Here is a 20217-nt window from a genome sequence, read left to right on the forward strand (position 1 = left end):
ACAAATTTTTGAAGCTACCTTTCAAAACGTTCACATAACCCTGTTACCTTACCCTAGGGAAACGCAGATTCGTTCTGCTCACCTGGAAATAAGTAACAAAAACCTCAGTCCTTCAAAAGAATGGCTCTTTGGACTGGTTGGTACTGCATTTTTAAAGAAATATACTTTCTTAGTGCACCGGTAACGTTAAGGAAAGAAGACAGAAGAATAAAAAGAAGACAGTGTGCGCTCTGCCTTATGTGTCTTCTTTCTAAAACGTTCCCTTCACAGTCAGAAAGTATATTTCGTCAAACAAGCTCAGTGCTGACAAGTCCTGTTACGAGGGTGTTGTAGCATTTGGCCCACATAGGCATACACCTTATCAGCGTGGCGTTTCAGCCAGAAAGTAAAGTAAAAAAAAGAGGATGCGATGGATGAAATAACATGGGTAAGAGATGTCCGTGCGTTGCAGTTTATTAGCAGTGAAGCTGTTCTCAGCAGTCTTGCGTTTTTTATGTTGCCGTAAGCTGATCCCGTGGCTCAGATTACGGGTACGTGGCATAAAATTCGGGTAAGTCGCGCTATGCGCAACTGGTCCACCTACATAAAGATGAAACGTGGCTCATTTTAGGAGTATGTGCTACAGAAACTAAGTGAGTATCGCTGCTCACCACTTCTTAAACTATTATTGCGGATAGGAACGTGTGGAAACTCATAGTTGACAAGGGGTGCAAGACTACAGGCACTATTTGCGTGCACAGTAATAATTGAGAGAATCACAAAAAAACCTTGCTTTTGTCTACGTAGAACACTGTCTCGTTTTGTTTATGCGACCTTTGTGCAATCCGACTGGTCAAGGTACGTCACTCTCCTGATGAAGACGCCAACCGACGTGAGCGTCCCTGAGAAGCCACCAAAGCAACGGGCTCATGAACGGCAATGGCCTATCATTGGACTAGAGTAGAGGTAGAGAATGTGCCGAGTGACGTTCAAACAGCTGAAGATTGCTTTCTTTGAAACCCATCTGGTGACTTGGCCACTGATGTGCATCTTAGGCGAATGCTTCGTGTAAACTTGCGTGCAAAAGTGTTATGCTCAAGATGCAGTAAAACCATACATCCACGTCAAAAAAACGAAGACAATATAAAAAAGAAGAGTGGTACAATGTATAAACATTTACAAAACATGAAAATGCGATAGCCTAACCTAGAAAAGGCCATGAACATTTTTTTGTCAAATCAGATGTGGTTGAATTTTTCTCTGTCTAATGAGCAAAGCTCTGCCCATCGCCGTGGGTGAGTGAGTGAGTGCAAACACTTATAAAAAAGAGAGATGCAGCCCTTTAAAGTCTCCAAAGAAGGTGGAGTCGTTAATTTAAGACCCAATTGTCAACAGCCACTAGCTTAGGCCTCCTTTCCAGGGTCTTTTGGTCCTGAAAATCCAAGAAACCGAGGAGGGCTGCCTCTAACTGCTCTCGGAGTGGATTGCGGTGAGGTAGAAGAGCTGAGTTGAGCTAGCAAGCCCGAACGTTGTGGAACATGTCCGCCACCAGCCCACAGTATCGGCACTTACCACCAAATGAAGAATTCAAATGTTGTACAATTGCCAGGCACAATAAAGCACTGGTGAAAAGTCTCAACAAGATGCATTCATTAGCCTTCCCCAGCCCCATTGCGGGAAGTAAAGTATTGACAATGGTTATTTCGTAAATAGGTCATATATCTTCTAACGCGAGCAGATATCCACCTTCCATTGAAGGTACTCAGGATCTAAGTACGACACCCGGTGAACGAGTCCTCAGGTTTGCGACTTCATTACCCATTAGGCCTTGGTGCCCTGGAATCTTGACATTAAGGGGTAGGGTCAATATGACGGTTGCAATAGTTCTGCAATATTCTTTGCGCTATTGGTGTGATCCAACCAGCGTAATTTCGACACACCCCACTTGAATCTGATGTGATATATTGAGATTGTGGATCAGAGGCAGCTAGGTTAATGGCTATTCTTTCACTTGTGTTGTGCCAAGAGCTTTGAAAGCTAGTTCATCCACTTGCTTTTCCTCGTGAAATACCGCTGCCGTATCCCACCCCGCGCAGTGAGGACCAGTGATATCAACGTAAAATACTCCGTGTTTATTGCCGTAGTGATGTTTCAAGGTATCTACACTCACCTGACGATGACCACCACGGCGTCCCTTATCAATTTTTGAGGGGAGGGGTCGAACTCTGGCGGTGCGTCTCCAGAGTTCAGGCACTCAGACCTGCTCCTTAGTGTGAAAGTGATGTTTCAAGTAGAGCTGGTCCGACATATGCCGTGTCAGCTTTGGCTGTTTTAGTCATGTGTATTCGTTCTTGAGGTGTATTTCCTTGAGCTCTTTATGGTGCTCGGCACTCTCAGTGCGACAAGTCTTGCATGAGAAATTGCGACAAGGAGGTCAAGAGCCCTCCTAATAATTTTGTGGATGATTACCTCGACTTTATCTGCATCATGCTTTCGCAACTAGAGATAGGGGCCCGAGCATAAAATCCGGATGGTTCTGAAAGCACGAGCTTCCCGAAAGAGATCAATGCTTCGTAATCCACATTTCTTGTTCAAGACGCGTCGGACTATTCGACCCACTTGGCCCCCAAGCTTGTGAAGCTTTAGTAGGGAAATACAAAGGAGAAGGAATGCTTCTGCCAATTTTCTCGAACTTGTTGAATAAAGCACAACAAAGAAATCTTACCACACACTAAATTAGGTTTCCAATGCAGATTTCACGTCACGTGCGGATGCAGGGGCGTGTTTACCTCCTCTTAACATAAGTGGGTGAATTACTATAGGCTACAACGATGTACTCACATACAAAGGGCAGCGCAAAAACTCGAGAAAAAGAAGGACAGTAGAGACAGAGCACTGACTAACAACTGAATTTTTATTGCCATCACCTGTGCATATATATGTGCCTAAAATGTGATTGAGAGAAGGTTTAGAAGCAAGAAATAAAAGCTGGTTTTAACCAGCGATAAAAACTGTAAACAATAAAATCTTTAAAAGAACTCGCGCACGCGTGATGAGTAAAATGCATCAGGTCATAATAAAGCAAATGACACGGAAAATAAAAAAAAGCCCCTAATATAAATAATTTCATCATCACGCGTGCGCGAGTTCATTTGAAGATTTTATCGTTTGCAGTTTTTATCGCTGGTTAAAACCAGCCTTCTTTTCTTGCTTGAAAACCTGCTCTCAATCACAATTTAGGCACATATATATGCACAGGTGATGGCAATAAATTTTCAGTTTTTAGTTAGCGCTCTGTCTCTACTGTCTTTCTTTTTCCCGAGTTTTTGCGCTGCCCTTTCTATGTGAGTATTATGAACCAACTAGCCCAAACGAAAGTACTTATCTACCACGAAGGCTCTACGAATGAGTTCTCTCTCTCACCAAATCTACTACTTGTTCTTATCTGTATGTTAGAGTTATTTTATATTATTGTAATTAGTAAATATATCTAAGATGCAGCCTATATGATTTGTAACTTTTTTTATATTTGCCGTAAGCTAACAAGTGTGCTCTGTCTCCATATACGTACACATATATGCAGGCTGTGGTGCCGTGTCTTTTTCAACTCCCTTCTGATAAACTTGTAATTGTTTAAATCGCCTAGTTATTTGCACCTTTCCACAAGTTCTGGCTGATCAATATTTAACTTGTCTTTCATGTTTAGTAGACACCTCAATCGACAATGAATGATCTCTCGATTACTAATACATTCACCTAAGATGACTCGAAGAAACAAGCCATCTATATTACAATGATAACTGTGGCATGGTACTGTTCAGAAGATGATGTTATGTATTTGCCTGGGTATCAAAACGCCGTTTTAAGTATATCAAACCGTCGGGGTAGAGGAGTCATGAAGATTGTGTCAGAATGGTTTTCATGTATCTTGATCGCAAATGTTCAGAAAACCACACCTGATTATGTAGCGGTAACAACGCAATGTGGATGCAATGTTTTCTCTGATTTGTATCGAGCACCTGGTGGTAATAGTGAAGATTTTTTGCCTTTTCTAGAGCAGCTACTATTTTAAGCATATTTAAATAGATTGCGCATAATTATAGGTGGTGATTGCACTATGAATCTGCTGCAATCGAATTCAACTACCAGGGGTTTTACATTGCTCCTTGACTATCATGGTTGTGCGGATGCTATAAAAGCACCCACTCATTTCATGTGCCCTACTGAATTTCTTATTGACCTTTTTTTATGAATGGCTGAGTACAAAATACGAGTGCTCGTGCTATTTCTGCCGATTAAGCTGATCATTTGCCGATTTACAAGTTTTCTAAACAAAACAACAGACTTACGACAAGACGATGTGAATGCAAATCTTTTGTAATGCAGGAGATAAATACAAGAACAATGAATGATTCTCAAATCAGCTTGTGGTTGCTGACTGGGCAGCCATATTTAATTGTAACCGCGCTAAAACAGCTTAGGATACAATAGTGCGCACGATAAGAAGCATCTACACTAGTTGCTTTAAATATATGGTGAAAACTTCAAGAAAGCTACGCAAGCCTTGGTTAACAAATGAATGTTTTAAGCTAATACGTTTCTCGAGCGAATATGTGTGCTGGCAAAACTCGAACAATCTTTCGTCTTTTAAAAAATACTTTAAATTTTTAGCTAAGCTTCTTCGAGATGCAAGAAAGGTATACATAGAAAAACTGTTTAGTGATACGCATTCAAAGGTAATTTAGGTTGGTGGGTACTTAATAATAATCTAAAGCAAAGCAAAATAAATTAAGCGCTCAAAGTTAGGAAGAACGAGAAGCAGCTAAAGAGTGTTGACTTAGCAAATCAATTCTATCACCACTTTAAAGGATCAGAAAATAGCACTCACAGTACAGGCGCTCTGAGTTTCACAGGAGAAACAAATGTACGCACGGTGTTTATCGAGCGCACGACCCCTGAAGAAGTTTAATCTGCTTTCATATCTTTAAAGAACAGTAACGCAAGTAACGTTGATGAACTGCAAAGAAAACCAAATAAATTCGCACAAGGCTTTCTGATACGGTCTTACCCACGTATTCAATATTTGCTTGTGTACTGGTGCGTTCCTGACGAAAATGCAAAAGCCAAAGGTAACTACTTTGTTCAAGTGGGGTGACCGAATTGGTATGTCGAATTATCATCTGTTGTCAGTGCTCTTTGTCATTTGGAAAGTCTTGAAAAATATCATTTACAAAAGGGTAGTGTCGATTTAAAAAAATTATCACTATCATCTCCATATCAACTCGTGTGCCGTAAGGGCCTATTGACAGAATTCGCTCTATTGGCACAGAAGGATTTCATTTTTAATGTCTTTGAAGACAAAACATTAATAGGTGTACTTATTTATTTTTTCAAAGCCTTGGAGAGCATCAAACATGTTACTTTCCTGAAAAGCCTGAATATTACGAATTCCGTGGATTATCACTATATCTTCTCAGGTCTTACCTAATGAACAAAAAACTGTGCGTTTGCATCTCAGTCCCCCTCAAGCTAGAAACTGGTATTCTAAAGGGAAGTATATTAGGTGTCGTACTGTTCGAAATCTATGTAAATGATCTGGCCACTTATCACAATATATTTTACGCCGATGACACCAGCCTTTTCTTCCAGTCACGTAGTACTGATTACTGATCACAACAAGATGACACTGTTCTTGAAACGCTGTATTTATGGAGCAAAGCATATTCTTTACTGGTTAACTTAAAAACAAAACAAAAGCTGTCTTTTTTACACCTACCCAAAAACACATGAATCATATTATTAACATGTTCCACAATTAGAACGAATTGACGCTACGGCTTACGTGAAAGCGCTAAATGTAATCTATGATTAACACTTATTGTGAAACACACATCGAAAGCATTGCAACACGTATGGCGGGAGCACACAGAGCACTATGGCTTTGAGATGTTATTCCCTTAAAAATACGGCTATTTATATTAGGTAACATATAGAACAATAGCCTATTTTGCTATTTATCATGAATAAGTACAGAGAACAATATCACAAAAAATTTTTGATAATAGTTATGCTGCAAAAAAGCTTTACGGCATGTTGCGTGTGTTCCCTATAGCAGCCATATAATCCAATGGTTGCTGAGTTTAGGAATCTCCCATTTCATATCAAGTATGAGTTTAACCTCGCCATGAAAAAAACGAATGCGCAAAGTGAGACCGCACTATATTTATTCATCTTTGTAACGTAAGCAAGCCACATCTCCTCAAATGCATCTATCGAGAACGGGAAACTTGGGCTGTCCTTTTTTTGCTAAACAATCATGAAAAACCCAGCTTCCTTACCGTATATATATATATATATATATATATATATATATATATATATATATATATATATATATATATATATATATATATATATATATATATATATATATATATATCAGAAGACACGATGAAGCGACCACGGCCAAGGCACAGAACTCAGACAAGCCAAGTCCCCACAGCAGATGAAGATGACGACCACTCATGATGATGAATATGTGTAAAGAAAGTAGATGTGCTTAATGAATGCCTACACTAACTTCCCCCCCCCCCACGTGAAAGCGGTCATCCTGACCGCAGCTCTTGGCCGCATTTTAAAGCGAAGATGAACGCCGTATGAAAGGCTTCATGCGGGATACGTGGACTATTTCTGCTGCCCTGTAGCGGCGGTCCGTCGGAAGAAGAACGGGTGCCACGCGATAATTCACAGGAGATGTTTGCTCCAAGACACTGTAGGGGCCAATAAAACGTAAATGAAACTTCTCGCACAGTCCGGGAGTGCGAATGGGTGTAAGAAGGAGGACTTCATCACCAGGGCTGAAAGACACGGCACGATGAGAGGCCTCATATTCAAGCTTGCGATCCTGTTGCTTGGCTTCAGTGTTGACGCGAGCCAGCTGGCGGCAATGAAGTAGACGAGACACGTATTCTTCACTTGAAGATGAACATGGTTTGACAGGCGCAGAGAAGAACGAAACATCGAGGAAAGAAGAGGGGAAGCGACCGTGGACGAGGTAGAACGGCGAGTAACCGGTTGTGCGCTGTACAGAGGTATTATACGCAAAAGTGACAAATGGCAAAATGGCGTCCCAGTTTCTGTGGTCGGGTTCGATATACATCGCAATCATATCTGAGAGTGTACGATGGAAGCGCTCAGTCAGGCCATTCGTCTGAGGATGGTAACTGGAGCTTGTTTTGTGTGTAGTGCCGGCTGCCTTGAGCACTTCTTCGACGAGTGCTGAAAGAAATACTCTTCCACGGTCGCTCAGGATTACACGAGGAGCTCCGTGTCGAAGGATTATTGCTCGAAGGATGAAGTCGGCCACTTCCGAAGCTGATGCAGAAGGCACGGGAGCTGTTTCGGCGTAGCGAGTCAGGTGGTCGACAGCTGTAACTATCCATCGATTGCCCGTGACAGTCATAGGAAGCGGACCATACAGGTCAATGCCAACTACCTCGAATGGTTGCAGGGGACACGGGAGCGGTTGTAATTGTCCACTTCGAGTTGATGTAGGTAGCTTGCGACGCTGACAAAGGGCGCATGAGGCAACGTACTTCGCGACACAGGTGGACAAGCCCGGCCAGTAGTAGTGACATCTTATGCGGTCATACGTTTTCTGGAAGCCCATGTGTCCAGCAGACATGTCGTCGTGATATGTCTTGAGGACTTGAGCCCGAAGAGAGCGAGGTAAAACGGGCACCCAGCGTTGACCATCAGGGTGGTAGATATGACGGTACAGGACCTGGTTGTTGAGCTTGAATTGCGTCAGCTGTCGGCGAAGACGGGCGTTAGGGGGCCGGCAAGTCCCGTCAAGACGGTCCATGATGCGGCGACAGTAAGGGTCAGCACGTTGGTGAGATAAGAACAAACCACACTCGCTTGGAGAAGTTGTGTCCAAAGTAGTTAATGACGAAACATGTAGGGAAGAGACGGCTGAAAGCTTCTCGTGTGCGACAGTGGCGGGTTTGTTAAGCGGCTCCGAAGAGAGCGGGCAACGCGAAAGTGCGTCGGCGTCTTGGTGCTTGTTTCCCGACTTGTATGTGATAGTGAAGTCGTATTCTTGTAAGCGAAGAATCCAGCGACCAAGGCGGCCGGACAAGTTCTTGATTGTCGAGAGCCAGCACAAGGCGTGATGGTCCGTAACCACAGTAAAGTGGCGGCCGTGCAGATAAGGTCGAAACTTTTGTATCGACCATACGACCACTAGGCACTCCTGTTCGGTGATGGTATAATTCTTTTCAGCAGGGGTCAGTGCACGACTCGCGTATGCGACGACTTTCTCACGTGAAGATTTGTCTCGCTGTAGGAGAATTCCACCAATGCCTCGACCACTAGCGTCTGTATGCAGGAGCGTAGGCGCGGTTTCGTCGAAATGGCAGAGGACTGGTTCGGATGTGAGTGCACACTTCAGTTGGGCAAACGCCGCTTCAAATTCAGGAGACCACACAAAGGCGACGCCTGATCCGAGCAACTTGTGCAATGGTGAAGCTATTGAGGCGAAGTCTCAATGAATCGGCAAAAATAAGAAGCGAGGCCGAGGAAACTGCGCAAATCTTTGGCTTTTTCAGGACGCGGGAAGTGTTGGACAGCGGAAATCTTGTCAGGATCGGGACGAATACCGTCCTTGCTGACGATGTGGCCTAACACTTTAATCGTCTTGCTCGCAAAACGGCACTTCTTGGTGTTCAGCTGAAGGCCTGCGTTTGCAAGGCACGTAAGAACTTCGTCCAGTCGTTGCAAGTGCTGAGGGAAGGTTGACGAGAAAATAACGATATCGTCTAAATAGCACAAGCAAGTCTTCCACTTCAAGCCTCGTAAAACTGTGTCGATCATCCGCTCGAATGTTGCTGGAGCATTGCAAAGGCCCAATGGCATGACGTTGAATTCATACAGCCCATCTGGTGTTGAAAACGCTGTCTTTTTTTGTCATCCTCGTGCATGGGTATTTGCCAGTAACCTGAACGCAGGTCTAGGCTTGAGAAGTACTCAGCACCTTGCAGTGAATCCAAAGCATCGTCTATGCGCAGCATGGGGTAAACATCCTTGTGGGTAATCTTATTAAGTGCTCTGTAGTCCACGCAGAATCGCACGGAGCCATCTTTTTTCCTTACTAAAACAACAGGGGATGACCAAGGACTCGTGGAGGGACGTATAATGTTCCGTTGCAGCATATCGGCTACATTTTGTTCAATGATCTCACGCTCTGATGAAGAGACGCGATATGGTCGACGGCGTACGATCGAAGTGCCATCGGTCTGGATACGATGGCTAATAATGGACGTCTGTCCCAGACATGAGGAATGGGCATCAAACAATTTGCTATGCTTTTATAGCAAGGCAAGCAACTCATCTGTCTGTGAAGAGGTCAGTTCTGGACTAATAGTCGCAGCAAGAACAGAAACGCTTGGTGAACGTCCAATAGAAGGAAGGTCAGAATACGCTGGCATAAGCGGGTCAACAGAGACAGGTTGAGATTCAGAAACGCAAGCCATTGTAGTGCCTTTAGGAATGAGAATTTTCTCAGAAGTCTGGTTTGTAGCGTAGAGAAGTCCGGAGCCATTGTGGAATCGCACTAGACCTGAAGCAAGGGCTATACCTCTTGCGAGACAGTGTGCAGATGGTTGGACAAACACGTCACCAGAGTCGATCACATTAGAAGTGATGGCAACTATCCGCTGATGACCAGGTGGTAGCTCGGTCTCTTCAGCAGCGAGCAAGCGAACGGGCTTGTCATCCGCATACAGGGCATAGTCAGTTTCCATCATATGAACAACATTTTCTCGACAGCAGATGGAAGCGTTCGCCGTAGGCACAAAATCCCAGCCTAATATAATCTGGTGGGCACACGAATTCAGCACAGCAAATTCTACAAAATGAAGAATACCAGCTATGAAAACACGAGCGGTGCACATAGCGGCAGGTCTAATGGCGTCCCCTTGAGCAGCGTGCAGTGTAGGTTCATCATAAGGGGTGGTGACTTTTCGTAGACGTGAGCACAAAGAACGGTCAATGACAGACAAAGAATCACCAGTGTCTATTAAAGCGTCCACGTACACACCTTCTATTAAAACAGCTATCGTATTATATGGACGCACTGGAAGAATTTCTGTCTTTTCGTTCGATGCAGCTTTTCCTCCAAAAGCTGCAGAGGTTAGTTTTCCGGGCGTTGGTTGGTGAATTGCGACACAGGTCGCAATTGAGACGTGGAACGGCGGAGGGGTGAGGGTGAGCGGCGTCTAGTAGAGCGGTAGGAACTGGTTGGCTCAGATGTCGCAGTTGGAGACGGTGAGCGGCGTAGCGGCGGATCATAAGGACGACGTTGGAAAGCGTACCAGCTTGTCCCATCATCCCGTCCGTAGGTGCCGAGTCCACGACGCTCGTCCTGCTGACGCTTCCGACAGACTCGTGCAATGTGGCCCCGATAGCCGCAGTAATAACAGATCGGACGATGCGGCCGCCACGGTGGGTGAAAGGGCTGGCTAGTCACACTCGGAGTTAACGAAGCCAGCGGGACAGGCGTTGAGTGTGCGGGCATCGGTTGTACCACGGGTGGTGAGCCAGAGAGGACTTGTGCGTACGTCGGCTGGAGTCGAGGTACTGCAGACTCTACAAACGCTGGCCCGGTCATGGACGCCAACTCCTCTTTGATAACATCCCGCAAAACAGTGTTGGAGGGGGGAGGTGGACTCGGTGTCATTGAGAGGCCGAAAGATTGCAGCTCTTCCCGTATAATCGCCCGGATCATGGCACGCAATGAGGCATCAGTCGTGGTAGTGTTTTCAGAGCTGTCCGGCGGTAACCGTTGGGATTCAAGTTCCTCTAGGCGTTGGCACGTGGCAACAACGTCAGCGACTGTAGTCGGGTTTTGAATGACCAAGGCACTGAACGCGACCGTGCCTATCCCTTTCAATAGATGACGAACTCTCTCTGATTCTGACATGGACGTGCTGAAACGGTGACAGAGAGCAAGCACATCCTCTATGTACGACGTGTAGGACTCACCGCATTGTTGCTTGCGAGAATCCAGTGTCTTCTTCGCGAGAGCTGAACGAACCGCCGGGGTGCCGAAAATTCGGTGAAGCTGTTGCTGGAAGCGTGTCCAGTCCGTAATGTCCGTTTCATGATTCAAAAACCGTGTTTTAGCTACGCCTGTGAGGTAGAAAGAAACACGGCGAAGCTTGGTAGGATCATCCCAGTTGTTAGTGGAACTCGCTCGATTGAACTGGTCCAACCAATCTTCCACATCTTCACCTCGAAGTCCGGCGAACGTGGGCGGCTCACGCTGGTGCGCGGTGATAATCCACGTTGGATAGGCCGTGGTAGCCGGGGCCGTGGAGGTAGACGCAGAAGCGCCGGTTGGCTCGTCCTGAAGCATGTTACCGGACACCTGGTACAAACGACGACCTGAGCGCAGCTCCAGGAGGCAGATCGGGCTGAGAGAGGACGGAAGATCGTAGAGCACACTCCACCACTTGTGATGTAACGGTGAAGGCAACCTTTATTAGGCCCAGAAGACACGATGAAGCGACCACGCCCAAGGCACAGAACTCAGACAAGCCAAGTCCCCACAGCAGATGAAGATGACGACCACTCATGATGATGAATATGTGTAAAGAAAGTAGATGTGCTTAATGAATGCCTACACTAAATATATATATATATATATATATATATATATATATATATATATATATATATATATATATATATTATCACGGCTTAACAATCTTGAGTGGGATAAGATTATTTATTATCACTTCGCATCGGATGCTAAAGCAATATTTTGTTAGCCGTGTAGTTATATGCGAATAATTGTATGTCATATATATATGGTTGCTTTTTCGTGCTTGTTTATGAGGTACATAGTACTTATTTTATTGCTGCTGTTTGTGAAAGTCATCTGACACCGTCTGGTGTACCTAGTAAACTGTATAGCTTCAATATGCTACATATATTTTTACGATTGTGTTCGGAGAAGTTGTGTACTGTTCGAAAAAAGCATGGCTACTAGGTAAAAAAAAAAGATATTGTTTTCCAGCTGTAAATTTGCAAAGTACAAGTCAGTGCTCTATTTGTTTGTTTTTATTTTTTTCGATAGGTAATTTCTTTACATCTGCATTGCAGTTTTAAATACATTTGTTGTCTGCAGCCAAATTCTGTAGGGGCACGTGCCTCTGTCAAGCCGCAATGATAGCACCTTTGTTGCTCTTGCCATGGTATTTATTTCAAATGAATGCTGAATTAAAGAATCTGAACCTGATGATGAATCTTCTCCTGTATTTCTCAGTTAATTTACTGATGTTCTTCCACCCCTATCAAAAAGTTTTTTCGACCTAACTTGGTTTTTCAGTGCCTCTAAGGTCGGAAGCGTTGTACGCTTTCTGCATCACCTCAGGTTCACACTGCCTTCATGACCTGCTCAGCTTTGAAAAAGAATGACATCATGTGGGGACGTCATCAATTAACGCCTGAATTTGTGACGGCATAGTGACACCATGGCGACGTCTCAAACGTTGACAATATCTGAAGTCGTGGGGATGTCACCACACCTTGGTCATATTTTGCATCACTCATGTAGACAGAAGGGTGAATGCACGCTAACCCGATGGTCGATTTTGAAATTCGATCAGGCGTGACACCAAGAAAATTCATTCATTGTGTTTTTTTTTTAGGTTCATGTAACTGCACGTGTAATATATACTGCGTCGTTATATAAACAGAATTAGCGGAACGACAAAATTTCTTTACACTTTATGCTTAGTATGTGGTTTTCTCTCTTGTCTCTGTGTATTGCGCTGTGCAGTCGTATTGACGCCCCACCGCGGTGGTGGAGTGGCTAAGGTACTCGGCTGCTGACCCACACAACGCGGGATCGAACCCCGGTTGCAGCGGCTACATTTTAGATGGTGGTAAAAACGCTATGGGCTCCTGTGCTCAGAGTTGGGTGCCCGTTAAAGAACGCCAGCTGGTCCAAATTTCCGGAGTCCTCCACTACGGCGTCTCTCATAATGTTATGGTGGTTTTGAGATGGTACACCTCACTTATCAATCAATCAATCAATCAATCATTCAATCAATCAATTAGTCGTGTTGAAGTTGCTTAATACAGTGTCGTTCGCTTATAATATATCAACCGCACCTCCAAAAAATGCGTAGACAACTCCAGCTTTGTAGCGCACGTATGGCATATACTTTGCTCTGTGGGTGATTCCACAAGCTGCTTTTTTTTAAAGTTTTTGGTGTTCGTTAGAAAACAGAACAGAGACACTGAAATTTGAGCAAGTTTGTAGTAGAAAATAGTTATATTTAGAACGCGTAAACAGACAAGGAATGAAAGACAAAGTTGTAGAGTTTGAAGTGATTGCTCGTCTGTATAACACTGTCTTTTTTTTCGTGTCTGTTTACGAGCTCTAAACACCACTAGAGAATGAAAATTCTGCATGACACCAGAAAATAAAGAATGAGACAAATGTTTTTCGCCCTTTCCATGGCAATGTGAGGTGGGACGTAAACACGTTATGTTATCATCGTCATGCCTCTTGAGCTTCAGTCTTCAGAATCATCAGGTGTTATCCACCAATGTCATGTCTAAGCCAGCAGGTCCCCAGCACTACTACTCCGTCAGTTGAAGAGTCACTACATTACTGAGCACTCCTGACACTCGTCATTAAACACTTGTTCATTTTGCACAATTTTTTTCATGTTCAGTAAAAGGTGCACACGACTGCTTCGCCTGTTGTTCAGTCTAGTGCATTAAGATTGACGTGCGTCACAGTGCGCACCCTTTATATTTAGTAATCATTCTTGTTCGACTAACAATGTTATTTGAGCAAAGACAGAGAAAGTACTTCTTCGAAACATGCACGAAGTTCTCCGAAGGCTATTTGATGCCTAAATCTATCTGAACCAAGAAAGTTGATGCCGAAATCTATCTGAACCAAGAAATATGCAAATATTGCTTGGTCCTTCATTCGACACACTATTTCTGCTGCCGTGATTCTATTTCTGTCTAAGCGAGCAGCAATAGACAACTGTTTTGTTTGTTTGGTCGCCTGCCGTCTCAAAACTTTACTCTCTAAAGCTTCTACACTCAATTTCTTGTTTCTAAAGACGAAGTACCCAACCGGAGGCTTCCTGTGGGTAAACTCCCTGTGTTTACTATATTTACCTCTCTGTCTCTTCATTGTCGTGTTCTTGCCTTTCAAGCACTTGTGAAGTCATCACTCCTGCTCGATTTAAAAATACGCACGTGCAATTAACTAGAGTCATTATTACTTATCCGGCTTTCACGCTACTGACTATCAGCCACAAAAGCTCTGCTCCGAACTGACCATTCCCATAGAACCACACTGTCGTGAGCAATCAATTTTGGCACGCTACTAGGAGTCTTCAGTTCACCAGATTCATAAAGGGCGAGCCCACTGGTAATGGGTGCCACATTTAGGCAATAGGAATAAACAGATTGACATCTGCTATATCTGGGTGTGAAGAGAGAGCTCGAACGAACCAAATTCCTACTTGACAGAAGTATACGTATTGCGTGTAGTCACGGGACAAGCTTGTACGGTAGACTAATGTGGTTGTGTTGCGCATCTGTCGGTCGCAGGAAAGTCGCTACTTGCAGGCTCGCTGCTGTGCACCTTGGGCGTCATTCGCTTCTCTGGAACCTATGTCTATCCCGCTGATGGGCTCTGTAACCTCATCACATTCGACTCTCTCTTTGTGACCGGAGGCATTACGCTGAGTCCACCATATAATGATGAGTTCGATACCTTCTTGGAAATGGCCAGGAGACACCGCATAACGCAGTACGCCATCGGCATTGATCACAAGTGAGTACGTGTGAAGCCTGTATGGCCTCGTCTACAAAAACAAAAGTGCCCAACGCGCTGGTACTTGAAGAGTAGAGCTTCAACGAGCTTCAACGCAGAAACACGCACAGGGGTATAAAGCTACATCACACATAACAAGCTCACCTATCAATCGATTATGATAATCCTAAAGCTAAGATAATCTTGTACACACTAGAAACACAGTAGGGCTTCCTTAGATATGCTACACGTACATATTAGGCTTAGTTTGAGCTTCAGAGTTCCCGCCTTTGTAGTTCAAGCGTACATTTTTGCTTCTTCCAATAAAAAAATTCTTACATTTACATTGCTTGTGTAGTTTTGTACCGCGACCATGTGTTTGTGTATGTGTCATTTTTCGTGAATAGTACGTTACTCTCGTTGTTTTACGCGCAATATTTAACCAACATACTGGCCTTTTCACGCATCAGCATTGAGCTTCATTTAGAAGAGAAGAGGCGTGTCTACTAGGACGCAAGAAAGTATCGTAGTCCCTCATGCACGCCCCTAAGAGGAATAGAGGCTGAAAGTTTTCGCCTTTCAGGGGCGAAGCTCCTGAGGGTGTAGGTGGTTCTCTCGTAGTAATAGTATGTAGTAGTATTTGCCACTTCTAGTAAGTTTTAGGAATCGCTCACTAGATGACGTTATGCATATATGTCCTGAGCTCATTGTTCCTGCTCTGACGTTCGGCAATGCGGTCTTTTGCACGAGATCAGAAGTTCAAGCAAGATTAGAAATTAAGCAACGTGGAATAGGTAGGCTTGACTTTGGAGCTTACGGGAATACACCAAATCAGAGAGTACAAGGTGATATGGTGTGGACATCATTTGAGGGCAGGAAAGCTAACAGCAAGATAAAATTTGAGAAGCGATTAAAAGAAATGGGGGAGGAGCATTGGGCTACGAAGGTATTCAGCTACTTGTACATAAAGAATGTCGATACAAAACGAAGGAAACGAACCAAAAAATTGACTGATAAATACTTAGAAAACAGCAGGGGGCCAAACCAAAGAGAATTATCGGTTAAGAAGAAGGTGGAGGAAGCTGAGACCGATATGTGGAGAATCGGCATGTTTAACAAGTCCGCACTAGAGATGTATCAGACTTTTAAGCAGGAAATTGCCAAGGAAAGGATCTATGACTATACTCGGGGTAGTTCTCAACTGTTTGAAGCCAGGACAGGAGTATTGCAAACCAAGACATATCGCGCCAAATACGAAGGGGTAGACACGGCATGCAGTGCGTGTGGAGAGAAAGAGGAAATTGCCGAACACTTGATAATGTTTTGTAAAGGGGTTCCCCCTATAGTTCAGGATGATGGCGCAGAGTTTCTCAAAGCACTGGAGTTTAGGAACAGGGAGGGCAAAATAGACTTTTAGCGGGTAGAATCAACTAGAAGCAGGTTGTGTGATTGGTGGCTAAAGTCAAGGCACAATTGAAAATTAAACCCATCACTGTAAAGTACGAGCCCTCAAGCTCACCATTTAAAGGGGAAAAAATAAATATAAACTTTGGTTCACTAAGTATTACGGCTTGGTGGCGTAAGCCACCGCCCGATCTGAATGGTACAGCCATATCAATCCATCCATTCATCCATTCTCGAAATTATTATCACTAGATGGCGTTAGTGGTTTTCGTGTAAAAAATTCAACGCTTAACCAAGGAGTGAATGATGATGAGTGGGGCAGAGCGTCCGCCCGTTCCCCCGTTGATGCGTGCTATAGTGTGATAGGAGCGGACGAATGGACGGATGGATGGGCGGACGCACGGACCGACACACAGACAGACAGACAGACAGGCAGGCAGACAGGCAGGCTGGCAGACATACATACATACATACATACATACATACACACATACATAGATACATACATACATAAATACATACATACATACACATACATACATACATACATACATACATACATACATACATACATACATACATACATACATACCAACGAACGGACAGACAGAGAGAAGGGCGGACGCACGGAGGTATGCTTCAGCCCGCTTACCATATTTCACTCAGTGGATATGCTATGAATGAATGAATACTGATTTTACTGTGTCAAAAAGAAAGTTTGTTGAGTTGGTATGGGTTCATAATGATAAAAAAGCTCATTGTACGAGGGACGAGTTGGAAAGGTGGAAAACAGGTCGGCAGCCACGCTGTATTGTTTTTAACGTGTTGCTTGTTTATTTAGCTCTTTGTTATGATGAGTTCTTTAACCTCTCTTTTTTTTCGTTGGATTGTATTGATACTTGTCGGCCTAACTGACCGAATAATTGGCACAAGCGCGTATGAAAGAGAGCCCACTTAGAGCGCAATGTGGATTACGTAACAATGATAATATAAAGGAATGAAATGTAAAACTGAGGGCTTTTTTGTTAGCCTCAACAGTAATGAAAACTGGTGGTTGTCATTATTATAGTGACTGAAATAGCAAAAAGACGACAGGTGAGTGAAAGAGAGCCGGTACATTAGTAATAAAAATAGCTGAATTGTCACGTAGATATTTCGGGGTCGAAAGCAGCCTGCACTGCTGCTATTTAAGAGGTGGTGTCATTTAGTAGAATCCGTACTGATTGAACTACCGCATAGTTCATCTGGGAATCTAGGAGGTCATACTGAGGTGCAACATGAAGCATTAATTCATTTAGGTGTCACCGCTTTCGTGCTTCCAGTTTTTGCAGGAACGAAAACCTAATGAGCGATCTCATTGCGAATACGGCAACCAGAACGACGTTGGATGACATGTGGTCCCAGCGTATTCACCACTACGCGCAAGTCAACACGCCAGTGATGGAAGCTATGGGAAATCCTTATGAATACGTCAGCCAGTCAGCAAGAGGTTTGCAGGTTTGTGGCAAACTTCTACTTTTGAAGTCAGCGTAAAATGAATAATCGATTTGCGTGCGGCGATGCGGTGTATCGAATGCAAGACGCGTAAGATTTTTTTTTCGATGTGTTTTCTTTCTCATTTGGTAGTGCTAGCTTTTACACTGTCATATCTGTGTCCAAAACACGTCAGCGAAGTCTTGGTGGATTAAGGCATAAAACACTTTTGTGTTAAAAATCAGCAAGTACGCAGATTACGCCAAAGGTTCATTCAAAACGTATCTTTTCGCTCCCGACTGGTGCTGTAACGTGAGACAGGAGTTCTCATTAAAATTTGAATTAGGTCCTGCTCTGCATATTGATGAGCTCTGTCGTAGTTGGAATGCAATCATAAACCACAAATTTTCTAGAGTTTCAAAACAAGTGCAACCCCCAGCAATAAAAGAGTAGTGTAATTAGCCATAACGGAAAGTAGGGCTGCCATGCAAGCTGGCAAAAAAAACAGCAAAGTGTGTTGAAGGCGTTTCGGTGCTGATGCTTTAATTATCATCTGTGCCACATCCGTAATAATAATGCTCATTACTATTAAACAGCAATGGTTCACCAACAATGGGAAGTGAGCTACCTGGAACTCGTACGTGCGTCGTAATTTACACCTGTTTTGCGCGGTTTTCTTATCACTGCTTGACAAAGTAGCGATTCTCGCACTGCCATTTGAAGTATTGCTAACCATTTTTTGCAGATGATATCCCAACTCATGAGGGACCGGGCCCACTCGGAGGGTCTCCCCAGTCTGAAGATACTGCACTACCCCCTTATATACGACTCGATGGCTGCTGACGTGGCCAGCGCACTAACGTAAGTATCAGTCGAATATATGTGATAATTGTTAGTAGCCTGCCCATTAAAGGAGCTTGAAACACGATTTACTTTTGAGGAAGTAGGTAACGGAAAATTGTGGTGGATGCACAAGCTAAAAGCAAGTATTAGGTCGACTTTGATTGTTGGAATAGCGGTCTAGAAACCTCGCATTGTTACTTTTAAAAGCGCCAAGGAAGGGCCTATTTTGAAATAAAATCATGTTTAAGTGGTCCGCATCGGGCTAGCGCACTTCAAACTACCAAACTGAAAAAGCGGACTGACCATACCAACCACCTCACGCTGTTGCCGTGCACAACGTTTCCAGCTTTACTGCGCTAGTAGCAGCAAACCGAAAGCAGTGGGAGACACAGCAGCAACAGCAGCCATTGGACAATTTACCACCATTGGCTCTGAAATTGCATACGTTTACTTATTCAACTGCACTTCGCTAGATGCCACCACTTGTCGAGTGTAACTGTGCGAGAATTGAATTTTGTACCGCTCGCGCTATTCCTCACAGTAACGTCCGGTGGTTCGTTTTTCCATGAATAAAAAAAAAAACAGGAAGCATTTTATTGCATCTCTTGATGCACTTAAGGTTCTTTATTTAGTGCAGCTAGATCGATTACTCGTGAATAATTGTAGGCTGTCCATTTGATGTCATCGGGATTGTTTTGAGAATTTCCTACTGCGGCGCATGTGTTCTTTTACATTTACCTCAAATTCTAGGTAAGTAGGCCACTGTTGTTGGCAATATTGTCATTTTATATATTGTCATATATTGAGCTTTCACTTTGACGTAAATTGTTATTTTAGTTTAGTGTCCCTTTAAGCCGGCTTGCAGGCGTGGCGGACATACCACTACGTGTTGGCAAAATATCGCTTTTATACAGTGGCATTCGCATTCGCACTATTTAGGTGACTCCGCTTGGCATAAGAACCCCTTCGGAAAAGCTAGATGGTGGCCTTCACGACAAATGCAGTCTTCCAACGAAGTGAGAGCTCAGCTGCCAGTTATAAACCATGCAACGAATCTGCAATTTTTCCACATCTCTAACTCAATAAATCTAAGTCTGACATCAATTCATTTCACGGAGACTCCTATATGTAACCAAGAATCGGCACAGCAATTGCTTCAGTGGAGCGATAGATAAACGAGCCAAGCTGAACAGCTGTTTTCATGGTACGCTGGGCTGACACTCCGCTGGTTCATGCGCGCAGAGCGAAACTATATTGCGTTCAGGGGCAACTCGCAAAGATTAATTAGCAGGATCACACAATGACGAGCAATATGAAAGTAAGCTTATTTCAGGTAGCAATACCAATAGAAAGCAAAAGGTTGAGAAGCCCCAATAATTTGTCATGCAATTGGAAGCGCTCATGTCAGCGCGATTTTTTCGAAATTCGGTGTTATGCTCACAGTTAAGTAGCTTGTAGTATACTGGTGTTTTTTGTAAGAGCTACCGCATTAAAGTATGTAGCAAGTTAAAAGTTCATAGATGTACGCAGCATTGTACTACGGCTTACTGTAATTGCATCATAATTCTTCTCTCTGTGAAACCACCAATGTTTTGGTACTAGTACTAACATGACCTAACTCACCTCATAATGGAGTGTATTTTCCGTTATTATCAGAATTTAGTTTT

The 20217-nt window shown here is 43.7% G+C and overlaps 1 protein-coding gene across 1 annotated transcript in view; it reads left to right on the top strand.

The window, feature by feature from the left end:
* LOC142789623 (uncharacterized) overlaps nt 1-20217 on the top strand; it is a 43957-nt gene that overhangs the window by 18257 nt on the left and 5483 nt on the right. The window contains exons 4-6 of the mRNA XM_075885001.1: nt 14626-14851; nt 17557-17731; nt 18453-18568. Coding sequence (XP_075741116.1) covers nt 14626-14851; nt 17557-17731; nt 18453-18568 — 517 coding nt within the window. The remainder of the gene's footprint in view (nt 1-14625; nt 14852-17556; nt 17732-18452; nt 18569-20217) is intronic.

Source organism: Rhipicephalus microplus, chromosome 2 (genome assembly GCF_043290135.1).
Source record: "Rhipicephalus microplus isolate Deutch F79 chromosome 2, USDA_Rmic, whole genome shotgun sequence".
Classification (NCBI taxonomy): domain Eukaryota; kingdom Metazoa; phylum Arthropoda; class Arachnida; order Ixodida; family Ixodidae; genus Rhipicephalus; species Rhipicephalus microplus.